The 12,024-nt window shown below is 42.6% G+C and overlaps 1 protein-coding gene across 4 annotated transcripts in view; it reads right to left on the bottom strand.

Moving 5' to 3' along the window:
• The window catches only part of PDZRN3 (PDZ domain containing ring finger 3), a 240,000-nt gene that overhangs the window by 20,250 nt on the left and 207,726 nt on the right, over positions 1-12,024 (bottom strand). For all 4 annotated transcript variants that reach the window (XM_055342798.1, XM_055342801.1, XM_055342802.1 and 1 more), the window contains one exon: positions 852-1,099. In XM_055342798.1, coding sequence (XP_055198773.1) covers positions 852-1,099 — 248 coding nt within the window. The remainder of the gene's footprint in view (positions 1-851; positions 1,100-12,024) is intronic.

Here is a 12,024-nt window from a genome sequence, read left to right as displayed (position 1 = left end):
AGTGCACATCTTCTCAGACACTGGTCTTAGAAAATTTTCTCACTCTTCGTTTCTTCCCTAGATATTTAATCTCACTCACTAAATTCATGATCGCTGCTCCCTCTTGAGGGCTTACCATATGCCATGCCGAGAACTTCCCATACATTATTTCCCTTAACCCCACACTCTTATACACTGGGTGCTCTTGTTATTTTTCCTATATTAAAATGGGGATAAATTAAATTACCCCAGCTGCCTGGCTAGTTATCAGTTTGAGCATCCGGCTCGTGTGACTTGAAGGCTCTGAGCTACTCTCTCTCTCTCTCTGACACTAAGTAAGGTAAGAAGAGAGTCATGTGTAAAGTAATTCATGTGGGGTGTTGGAACACAGCTGTTACTTAACCGGTAAATGCGCTGCTTATATGAGGCACGTGTGGGCTTATTAACAAGGATCCAGGTTTGAAACGAGACCCGAGAAAGCGGATGCACAACCTTCAGGGCTCTCTTTACACTCCCAACTTACTCTGTTGTCTGCTTAAGAGTTGAGTTGTAACACAAAGCCTTCACATTGCCATTTGCGGTGATTAAATTTTATTTTGAAATAACTTTTACGACGTTTGTTAACTAATTTTGTTCTTAGAATATAATTTGAATAACTCCGCTCCAGGGTTATAATAAAGTAATTAATATGTCAGCGAGGTTTTGAGGATTCAATTGAAAATGCCTCTATAAACAATAAAGTTAAACACAGGCAACGTGGAGGAAAATTGTAAGACACGCTAATTTTTTTTCACCACACCGAAGGGAAGAAACCAACTTGACTGGACTTTACCATAGGTAACACATCTGAGCTGCAAGATCATGGGACTTACTCCTCGGGCAGGAGATAGGGATCCAACACCGGGGGGGTTGGGGAGGACATCTTCGTGAGTGCCATGATGTGCTCGAAGGTGATGTCGGTCTGGGTTCCTGTGTCCACCAGCTGTGACTCTGATGGAGGCGTGAACATTTTGGTCCGAGGGGTTCTCCTCAGCACCTGTACCACAATGGGCTCTTTGGCTGTCTTGAAAGCTTCCACAGCCTGGTCATGAGTCGCTCTGGATAAGTCTTTACCATTGACCTGTGGAGAAATATTTGGGGTGAGAGAGGGTCATAGTCCAGCAGAAGCTGCAAAGATGGTTCTCCTGTGTAAGCAAGCCAAAAGGAAGAACAACTGGAGGGTGTCGCAGAATTGCAGTCACCTGTTTTTGGTTTCCTAGGGAATGCCTGCTGGGATGGGAGTGAATTTGGAGGGATACAGATCTGGCATTAAATGATAAATCTCACAGCAGGGAGGTCTGGGCTTCCTGCTGGAATGTCTTTAACACAGTTTCATCACCTGCTAACTTGCCTGTGAGAGAAAAGAGCAGCCTTGGGGCTCAGAGCCTTTATCAGGCAATAATAGCTAACTAGAAATTAATTACATTGTTATGTTTTAATGGGGTGTACTATGTCAGGTGACATTAGCTTTCCTTTTATGGAAGTGATAGGATGTTTCCTTTTTAAATAAATTGCTTTGTATTTTTTTAAGTCAATCAAATATATTAAGTAAATGATAATCCGGGCCATAGGTGGATATGGCAGGTATCAAGGAGGCAGTACGCAGATGGCTAGCATTCTGGCCGATGTTTGGGAAGTAAGAGATGGTTTAACTGTTGTCCTGTTTCCCACTGTGTGTGGCCTGAGCTGCTGCTGCATCCACCGTGCCTGGACGTACTGAGTGTCCACTGTCTACTGCGTGACTTACATGAAGCTACCACTTAACATTTCCCTCAACGTGGTCTGGGAAGTTGGCAGAGCCAACACTATGTTCATCTCCCTTCTCTAACAGCTTCAAATTGACCACATGAGATCACACAGCCAGTCAGTGGTAGGTTACAACTCTGCACCCCTGGAAAGAATTCTGGATGTGCCATCCAATCATAGCTGACTCGATGTGGCTATCTTTAGCACAGCTTACACAAGAGGAAATAGAAGCCAGACCTTTATTTCTAGAAAATGAAGTCATTCCAAGCAAACTTTTTGTCCAACTACTGAATTTACCTTGCCCTCCCATCCCCCGTTGCAAAGAAATAGGATATTATGTCCTGGTAAGTTTGGTAATGTCTAATGTCTACACTGCAGGCCAGGTTCCAGGCTCTGACGTATTTCAATATTATCCCCCAAGTGGTTGGTTTGCTTTTTAAAGTCAGACACAAAACGATCGTACAGGAACCATACTCTGCAGAATATACCGCTGCAAAAGTTCCTGAGCTTTTCAAATCTCTGGAGGGCATCACTTAAACGTGTCACTTAACGTACGAGTTCCTGAATACAAATCTCTTAGACTGATAATCCGTTTTTTCAATAGGCATGTTTTTAGTATTTATTTATACATGTCAGAATGAACACTGAACCTTCTCCTCTCTGGCAGATGCATCCTGCCCCTGGCCCCCGCCCCCGACTCTCTTGTACTTCAAAGCACACAGACAGTGAGGTCCATCCTCCGAGGCAGAAAAAGCACTTCAGTGTTTCTTTGTCTGAGCACAACACAAGTATTGATTATGCAGCTGTTTTCCTATTTTTGCTGGGCGCCCTCACTCTGGCCCTCCAGGGACAAGAACTCTTAGGACCAAGTATCTTGTAAACAACTGCTGGGTTGAAGAATAGATGTCGGACTCTCTCCTTGTAATGAAGCCCAAGTGCATCATGCCCGTGGAGATTATTAATGATCTGGATTCAATCGACTTAAGTCATTTACTCACATCACGAGGGAGTTCGGCAGAACAAGAACTCTGAGCTACGGAACGACTCATGTGCACAGTAAGTGAGTGGCTGAGGCACTGACCTCTTCCATCCTCTGCCCCAGAGGACTGGGAACACCAGGGCTTCACCTCCCAACCGTCTCAGCTCTTCCTCCTTTGAGAAGAGCATAAAAGGGCACTAAAGGCATCCTTCCCAGCTTTCCAAACCAGCTGACCACCTTGACTCCCTCCTTGCTCAGAGTCCCGTGTGCTGAGGGCTTGGGTTGGGAGGGGTGGGCCGGGCGGTCAAACAGCAACTTGGAGATCTGTGAAATTCATGTTGTAGCAGAAGTGTGCGAGCTGTATTTTCTTTCCATTACTGCCCGACCCCAAGAGTCAAACAATACAGGAATTTACAGGGTGATAGTTTGCTCCTAGATTAAATCAATGCCACAGACAGCAGGAGTAGGAGACGTGGGTGTGGCCAATGCCAGCTAGCCTGGATCATCTTCTACCCTCGGGAGTCCCTGTGGATCGCTTGTACTGAAGGTAGTATTACCTCCAGGGAACTCACACATGAAGACTTTCTTTTTTTTAAGCTTTTATTTATTTATTTGAGAGAGAGAGCGAGCCCACGCATGGGTGAGGGGAGGGGCAGGTGGAGAAGCAGACTACCTGTTGAGTAGGGAGCCCAACGGCAGGGCTCGATCCCCACACTGCAAGATCATGACCTGAGCCAAAGGCAGACACTTAACCGACTGAACCAGCCAGGTGCCCTCAGACCTGAAGACTTTTGAATGGGTCCTGCAAGATCTGTCCAATCTGCTTTCTCTAGTCATGCATAAATACCAGGTCTTTTGCCAAAAGGGAACGAACGTGTGGTTTTCTTCCAGGACTCTTCTAGTTGCGTCTAAAAAAGAATCCATCCTAGGAATCTACTTTTTACATGTACAATTAGGTCTTGCAAATACAACACCAATCTCAGCTACCTGGTCAACAAACATCCCTCCCTTGCTTCACCTTTTTCCTCTCTGTGGAAGAGAGATAGGTTTTATTTTCTTTCCATCAGATCAGAGAGCCTTCCCTCCTGGGGAGATTGAGGTGGGGGTTTGATTAACTTTGGCCTATTATGGCCTTGTTCCTTTAGTGATGGATTTAGGCATGGGTATGCAACATACCTCTGGCTGATAGGATAAGATAAGGAATCTTCAAGGGAACTTTTGAAGTTTTGTTTGTTCTTAAAATAGGACGCAGGTAGGGATGGCCCTCTTTTGCCTCTGGGCAAATCATCTGCATGTGTTACATGGACTCAAGGGAGCACGTTGGGACCAAGCTGAGAGCCTGTCTCCGAGGCCAAATTAACAACATACTGAGGGATTCAGAGCAGAAACATGGGAGTACTGGGGTCTCTGATGATGTCACTGAGCAAATGAACTAACCAAGCTTAGAATCTCTTAACCCCAAATTTCTTGTCATATTCAGTACTGAATACCTTACTACATTGACTGTTTTAACTTAAATCTTATAGCCCAAAACATTTGCACAGGTGTATCACACAGATGTAAAATTAGGCAGGAATGTATTCTGATTAGTTCCTAGATGCATCCTTCTATCTGTATAAAAGAATTAGTGAAAATGCTTTTCTAATTGGGAGTGTATCTTAACCAGCTCATTTTTACAGAAAAGTGATGGCAACTATGACTTAGGGAGATTTTATAAATCAGTGCTACAAGACTCAGCAGATGTTTAAATGGTACCTCAAAAAAAGAAACACAAAGGACCCGCCTGAGTCAGTCTAAGTTATGAGGATTCTCAGGGGCAAACAGCTGCCCTGTGTCTCCATGCACACAATTCCAAAAAGCAAGAGGGCTTTTCCGAATGTGTCCCACTTTTGGTATTATTAAAAGTTGTTGATTCAACAACATCCATTAACACCTCTACTGCCTAGGATGAAGAAAGAGGGTGGCAAACCCAAAGGGAGGCCTGGATGTTGGGGTGCCTGCGAAATGACCTCTTGTCCCCCTCCACGAAGTCACTACTACTGATGGCTGGGTTCCGCAAAGAGCCATGTCTGACATCTATCTCTGCCCATAAGCACAATTTCAGGAGCCCAAGGCCACGTGTGTATGTTAATCAGATGTAGTTCAATGAAAGCCTGGGCACAGTCTAGGTGAACTCCTCCTTCCTTAAGTTACAGCTCAGGGACAAAGAGCACCAGGTCTGCAAGTAGGAGACGAGGGCAGGGTTGGAATCCTGACTGTGGGCTTTGAACAATTTATTCTGAGTCTCAGTCACCTCATCTGCAAAATAAATATAATTATAGTGTTGTGTCTCTTAGGGTTATTATCAAGTTTAATGAGATAATCTACTCATAGTGCCTAACATGCAAATAATAAGAAATTTATTAAGATACCAGTGCTAATGGGGATCCTATACCAGAATAGTCACATTTCCCCAGCAGAAAATAATCTATAAATCAAAGAAGCAAAGTGCAGCCTAATTAGGTAGTCTTAAGAGACATGTGTGTACTGAAAGGCTCCCTGCCCATCTCCTTTTCCTGGACCAACATACACATTAATATTCTAGAGCCCTCAAGTTGGTATTCTCAGGCAGGGGTTTGGGGTGTAAGAGATTAATTTTATAAGACTTGACCCCTGCCACACAAGCTTCTTGACAGGGTATTTTAGGGATCATTACATTCTCTTAAAGGACGATGAGACAAGGAGAGAGTTTACTATCCTTAGACGATCCATTTTTGCAGCCAAATTTGTTTTGAATTACCTTGTGCACATAACACTTATTACACTGTCATCTTGGAAACACATCACTGAGAGCCTTCGCGAGGGGATGACTCCTGTGCACTGTCACCCACCCGAGAACGACAGCTTTTATTCTCGGGATTAGCATTACATCTACATTACACAGCGCGGCGGTGATGATGGCTGCAATTACAGATGGAATGCTCATCCGGTGACGTTTGGCCCGGTCAAATTAAATATCATTAACTCGCCCAATTGAGCAGATTGCTTTTAAAACAGTTTATGCAGCTCTAAAACCAAGTAAATGGAATGTTTTGGAACAAGAAATGCTGATTGCAAACTTTATCTTTATTATAAATTAAAGGCTTAAGTTATTCACCTAAGGCTCTGGCTGGTCCCTTGGGACTTAGGTGCAATTATGGTGAAAATCCAATCAGTCTGTCTCAAGGCAAACATCACTGCCACAAATATGACATGACGCTAAGGAACCTTCAAGAGGTCCTTTAGTGTAAGGTCTCCCGAGACAAGACAATTATGCTGTGGGCGAGGAATAATTCTGTCCTGGTTCCGATTAGGTGGGGGTAACATGCCTGCTGCTCTTTGTATGCGGCAAACGTGACTGTCTTTTCCATGATCCTGAGCACTAACGCAAAACTGGTGGGATTTTCCACCTGGGGGCAGACTTCATTGACAACCCATCTGTCCATCTTGCAGTCATTCAATCCGAGGAAGTATTTGCCGAGGTTATTTAGTGAGAGTTGTTCCTCTCTTGGCAGACAGGATGGCACTTGGGAGAATTTCTTGTGGACAAATGAGGACACAGCATGTGCTAGCCACTCAAGAAATGGCCAGAAGGAATGTGTTGGGGACAGCATTTTCCCAAGATGTCTAGTGAAGGATCTGATCTGCTAAGATGGCCATACTGCTCCCAGAGACTACAAATGCTGGAACACAAGTTGAGCCCATAACCCAGAGAGAAGTTGGATGATCACTGTCCACCTAAAAATGCCATTGGTGAAAGTCTGTCATGCACTTTGAGGGTCGCCTTTCAAAAGAGAATCCCAGAAAGCTTGCAAGGTGCCCTACAACCTAACTGTGAGTAGTTCAGGATACTTTAATATATGATATTTGGAAAAGACATACCATATTCTCTCTAAATTGGAAAATAAGTATCTATTTATGGGAAGACATTTGGTTTCTGAGAATCAAGGAACTGCAATCGCCTCTCTTCCTACTGCAGGTGTAAATGACCCCCACAGAAAGCGCTAATGCAGTTTTAAATCTAGCTTCCTATCAATTATGCCGCTGGCTAAAACACAACTTTTAGAGGGTTCATTTAATTAAATACAGGGGCAGTGATTTCAGTCTGTAAAATATCACACCTGTGTTGTCAAACTAATTAAAACTTAGATTCCACTGGAAGCAACAGACAATAATAAACTACATGCCAGAAAATAAAAGGTTTCAAGCTCTGATTCAGGTTGAAGCAAACATTTTCTTTTTCATTCATGAAACTCCTTCTCTGTCTTAATTTATTTCAAACATATAGCCTGCTCTGGGGCTTGATAAAGGGAAGGCTAGCTTATCTAAAATATAGGTATTATGTCCATTAAGAAGAGGAGTCTGAATGAAGAAATAAATGGTGTTTATATTAATGTGTTTCTGTGGAAAGCACTCATTTTACTATGTGATGTCTATGTATAAAAAGACTATACTTCCACAGATCTCAATTCCTAGGATGCAGAAACTTAAATCTGTGGGAGTACGTTGGTTTTCTAACACAGATCACACTAGAGTTTGTCCATGATAAATTCTAAATGCGTCCTGATGTTATTACCCTGGGTTTGGTATTTCTGCAACCAGAAGTTTCCCCCACCTTATTGCATCCAGAGTGCCCTGAACAACTGAATTTATAGCGTAGGTAATTGTCTTGTTAGAGGAGACTTCCTTATGTATCACTTAAGTATCTCACATTTTAAAATCCTTTACTTTTTTTCTGAAATAGAGAATATTCCCGGCTACCAGCCTCTGAATAATAAAATGGATGATGTGTCTTAAAGAGATAAAGGCTAAAAACCACACATGTACTAATTTTTTTAAAGTAGTATTTGTCCTAAAATTATAAAATGCTTTCTTCTCAGGTAAAGAAAAAAAAAAAGTTCTACCTTAATCAACAGTATTTTGTTTATCTCCTTTGGAAGGCTTAATGTCATTACCCAAAGTCTCATTTTAAGTGATGACATCTAAATGTCCATTAAACTACAGTATATTTGAACCACTCTGCATCTTAAAATTAACATGCACATTTTTACATCATCTTAAAGGTGATGATTTAAAGATGCAACTCAATCTATTACAGGAAAGCCAATGTCGAGTTCTTGGAAACAAGGTGTTTCTATCACTAAATCTCCCTACTTTCTCTGACTCCTAAGTTCTTTGGAACATGAGTGTCTTTTCCACTTATATCTTTAATGCCTCTGCAGCAATGATTGGTTTCAGGTTTAAAGTCAGTTAAATATGGTCGATTATATTCCACAGCCCATCACTGTTTACTCCTGAAGACTCTTCCAAATGCTTCTAACCATCCTTGCCCTTCTCTTATTCCTTATACTCATCTGGAAAAACCCCGACAGTCCTTATGGTCCAACCATCTGCCTGTCTGTCGTCCATTTCTATACATGAGTCTAGTGATGCTGGAGAACATTTACACAGTGAGGTGTCACTAAGTAGAATTCACAGTATTTTCTTGATTTGTAATCACATAGTTTTTCTTTTCTTTTTTTTTTTCTACTGATTGCCTGTATTTTCTCACCAGGCCCTAAACTCCATGAGGGCATGAACCGTGCCTTTTGTTCCCTGTAGCACACACCCAGACCTTAGGATAGCAGCTGGAATGTAGCAGGCTTGCCAGCAGGTCACTCAGGTGACCTATTCACTGATTTGTAGACAGTCACATTCCCCCACTGTGCACATCTGCTGTCATTTCATGGTCCTTTCTCTACTCCAACAAAAATTCAACATTCTCTGCTCTGTGATCTTATATGCTTAGCTAAGTTGAATAACAAATCTGGCTGAGCCTACTATATCATTTCCAAACTTCAAATGAGAGTAAAATGTTTTGTATTTTTTACATCCATACATATTTAGTGAAAAGCATTTTCAATATTAAACATATACAGCACCGTTCTCAATATGATCAGCATGGCATCGAGGAGAAGTGTTCTTTTCGGAGAACGTAAAACATGAGGCCCAGAAAAGTCATGGCATGTCTGTAAAAGACCAAAACGGCTCTACCCAAGCTTTCCTGTCCTCTGTGGGTTCTGTATTGTAGGAGACAAGGTGGGGCCACCTTAGGTGAAAACAGAAAACCTCCCATATAGAAGGAGGGAAGGAGACAAGAAAGACTGAAGTTACAGACCTCACAGAAAATCAGAGAATGCAAAAATGCTTTCTTTTTCTGAACCACTCTCTTCTCTCTCTCTCTCTCTCTCTCCCTGCCTCCCTTTCCCCTCTCTGTCCCCCTGCCCCGTTCCCCCACAGCTCCCCTCTCTCCAGGATCACTGCTTATGGTTGTGCAGACTGAGCTGTGAGCAAGGTGTCCAGACAAGGAGGTGAGTAGGGTGGGTGGGCTCAGATGAAGAGGGAGCCCTTTTCTAATTTCCACTGAAGTGCTGGAGAGGCTGGCAGTGGTCCCACTTTGGGCTGTCATCAGGGCAGGAGTAGGGGTAGTGGAAGCACACATGATGACCTAGTCTCTGAACACACAGAGGGGACTGCTTGGTGGCTCAGCTACCTCATCCCTACCCCAAAAAAGGTTTAAACAAGGTATCTTTCCCCAGGACTACTGTGTTGCAGACTCTGGGAGAGCAGCACTATCTTTCTGTGCTCCATTGTTCACCTTGGTATCTAATGAGAGGCCAGCATAGATGAAGTAAAATGCAGAGGTGTTTTGGACACTTCAACCATAATAAAGTCAACAGCGGTACAGCGCTCCCGCTATGCCAGCCACTATTCTAAGCACTCTGCATACATTTACTTAGGTGATCTTCACGAGAGGGAGATAATGTGAAATTATCTACATTTTACAGATGAAATCAGGAGTCCAGCGAGCATTTGTGTATCTGCAGACCTTTGACAGTGGCTTCTCCCTTGAATCAGGAGATGCACGCTTAGTTCAGAGGTAGCCATGCTTCTTCTTCTTCTTCTTCTTCTTCTTTTTTTTTTACATGTCAATTGTATTGCATTCAATGATCCATATTGGCATTATCTCCTACTAGAAAAGCAATATAAGCCACCAATCAAAGGAAAAAGGCATGGTTACATTTTTGCAAGCATCATACTCAAGACCTTATGAAAACCATTTTACTATGTCATTTCCATTTCCCTGGTGTAAACTTTATATTGGTCTCATAAATGTATCTTATAAACTTCAAGTTGCTGTTTTCCTCAAAGACTAGGGGAGTGCTTAGGATAAAATTCTACCCTCAAGCCAAGGCCAGGTAGGAAGATTCCTCCCTCAAAACAATTGTTGTTATGCCAAAATTAAGAGAATATTTTTTAAAAAGTGTTTAATGATGTTTTATGTGACCATGGTTATTTAAGTTTCAAATAGTATCCTAATGGAGACTGCATGGAAGTGCTTAAGAACAGGAAGGATAAGACCCTTCAGCTCTAGGGTCTCACTGCTCAGTTTAAATATAGGGTGTGTCAATTATGTGTTCTATCTTGAGCAAATCAAGCTCCTGGCTACTCAGTGTTCTTATTTGTAAAATGGGTCAGTGAGGAATTCATTAGGTCATACACAGAAAGTAATTAGGCTTCATGCCCCAGCAGAGCGAGTACTCAAAAACTATCAGGCATCTATTACCCTCATTCATTTGAAGATTTACTGGGGAACCTACTATGTGCCAGGCACTATGTCCCACTGATAACGTGGTAACCAAAGCTCAGTAACAGTGGATGAGAGTGACCACTGTCTGGGCTGCGGAGTGAGACACACATGGGTCTGAGTCTCTATCATTTACCAGGTGTGACACTGGGTAAATTACTCTACCTCTGTGTGCCTCAGTGTCCCCCAGTGAATCTGGAGGATATTAAAGCATTTACCTCCTAGGGTTTTGGTAACCACTACACAGTATAAAGTCAAGTTCTTAGCACAGTGCTGAATGTTGGCCATTGTCATAACGCTGCAGACTTGGACAAGTTAGTTGACTTCTCCATGTGCCTCATCTGTAAATAGAGCTGTGAAGATTCACTGTAGAGGGAGTCTGGCTCACAGACAGCACTTTCACAGGAAATACTAGCCCCCACGTGGTTCCTAAACACACCAGCCACCAAATTTCAGTAAAAACTTTACTGCAAATAAATTGTGTAAGAACATCAATAAAAAAGATTTTATGTTACGCTCATGTCTATGGGAAAGACACAGATGGATCCGTAGAGGGATCCTAGCACTGTGCTAAACACTTTCTGTGCATGATCCTATCACATCTTCTCAATCAGGTCACTGGTGAAGTCAGAGGTATCATCTGTCTTTATAGATGAGAAAATAAAAGCCCAACGTTGCTAAAAGCAGCATCTTAAGAAGACTGCAGCTCATAAGCAGTAGAGATGGGATTTGAACCATGTCTTCCCAAGTTCAGGCATATGCTATAATCTGTTTACCATTGAGCTGTGTAGCTGGAGCACTGTTATCTGACCTCAGGCCAAAGGTAAGATTAGGTGTAAACAAGATGGGAGGGTGGAATGAAAAAGAGTCATCATCACAAGGGGGGTGGGGGTGGGGGAGTGGCAGGTAAACCTCAGAGGAAAAAAATCAAAGCTCTGAGAAGAACGAAGTTCCTTGGCCAAGAAAGACAGTCACTGTTGGCTCCTCGGTGCGAAGGGGTAAGTGGGGCCTGGCTGACCCAACGTGGCTAAGCCAGCCTGATCTTTCCCAGAAACTGCCCTCGGTAATGGGACGTGTTTCAGGAGTGGAAACGTGAGTTTTCACTCACCCACCCTTTCCTACTTAGCTGCAGAGAAGCTGAAGGCAGAGGAAGCTGAAGGCAGAGGAATCTATTTTCTCATTTCTTTTCTTACGAAGTTGTTCCTTCAAATTTTAACGTGTTTGTCCTACAAATGTCCCGAGGCATTTTGTGAAGCCCCAGAAATGGGACAACACTGAAAATAGTCCAACTAGGAGGAAAATAATGTTAGTCTTGTTAAAATGGAAAACTCTTGAGCCTTAAGAAAACCAGTAGCATCAGACATTTTGAAGCCCTTGAATCTTACAGGAGGCAGGTCAAGAAAGCAAATTTTGAAAGAAGCTCACGGGCCTTAATGACCTATATCTTATTTATTCCTCTCGATAAGACAATGAAATTTCCTAACTGTCTTTATACAACACCAGCGTCAGGAAACAAACCAACGAATGCCAGGACAAATGAAAAGCTAAAGCTGATGCACTTTACATAGAATTTCCTGGCTCTTGTGGATTTGTATCTTTAAATATTTAGTGTAACTTTAACAGTGGTTTGGAATCT

Source organism: Nyctereutes procyonoides, unplaced genomic scaffold (genome assembly GCF_905146905.1).
Source record: "Nyctereutes procyonoides isolate TBG_1078 unplaced genomic scaffold, NYPRO_anot_genome, whole genome shotgun sequence".
Classification (NCBI taxonomy): Eukaryota; Metazoa; Chordata; class Mammalia; order Carnivora; family Canidae; genus Nyctereutes; species Nyctereutes procyonoides.
Note: the sequence above shows the minus strand (reverse complement) of the source record. Positions and strands in the feature narration are given on the sequence as shown.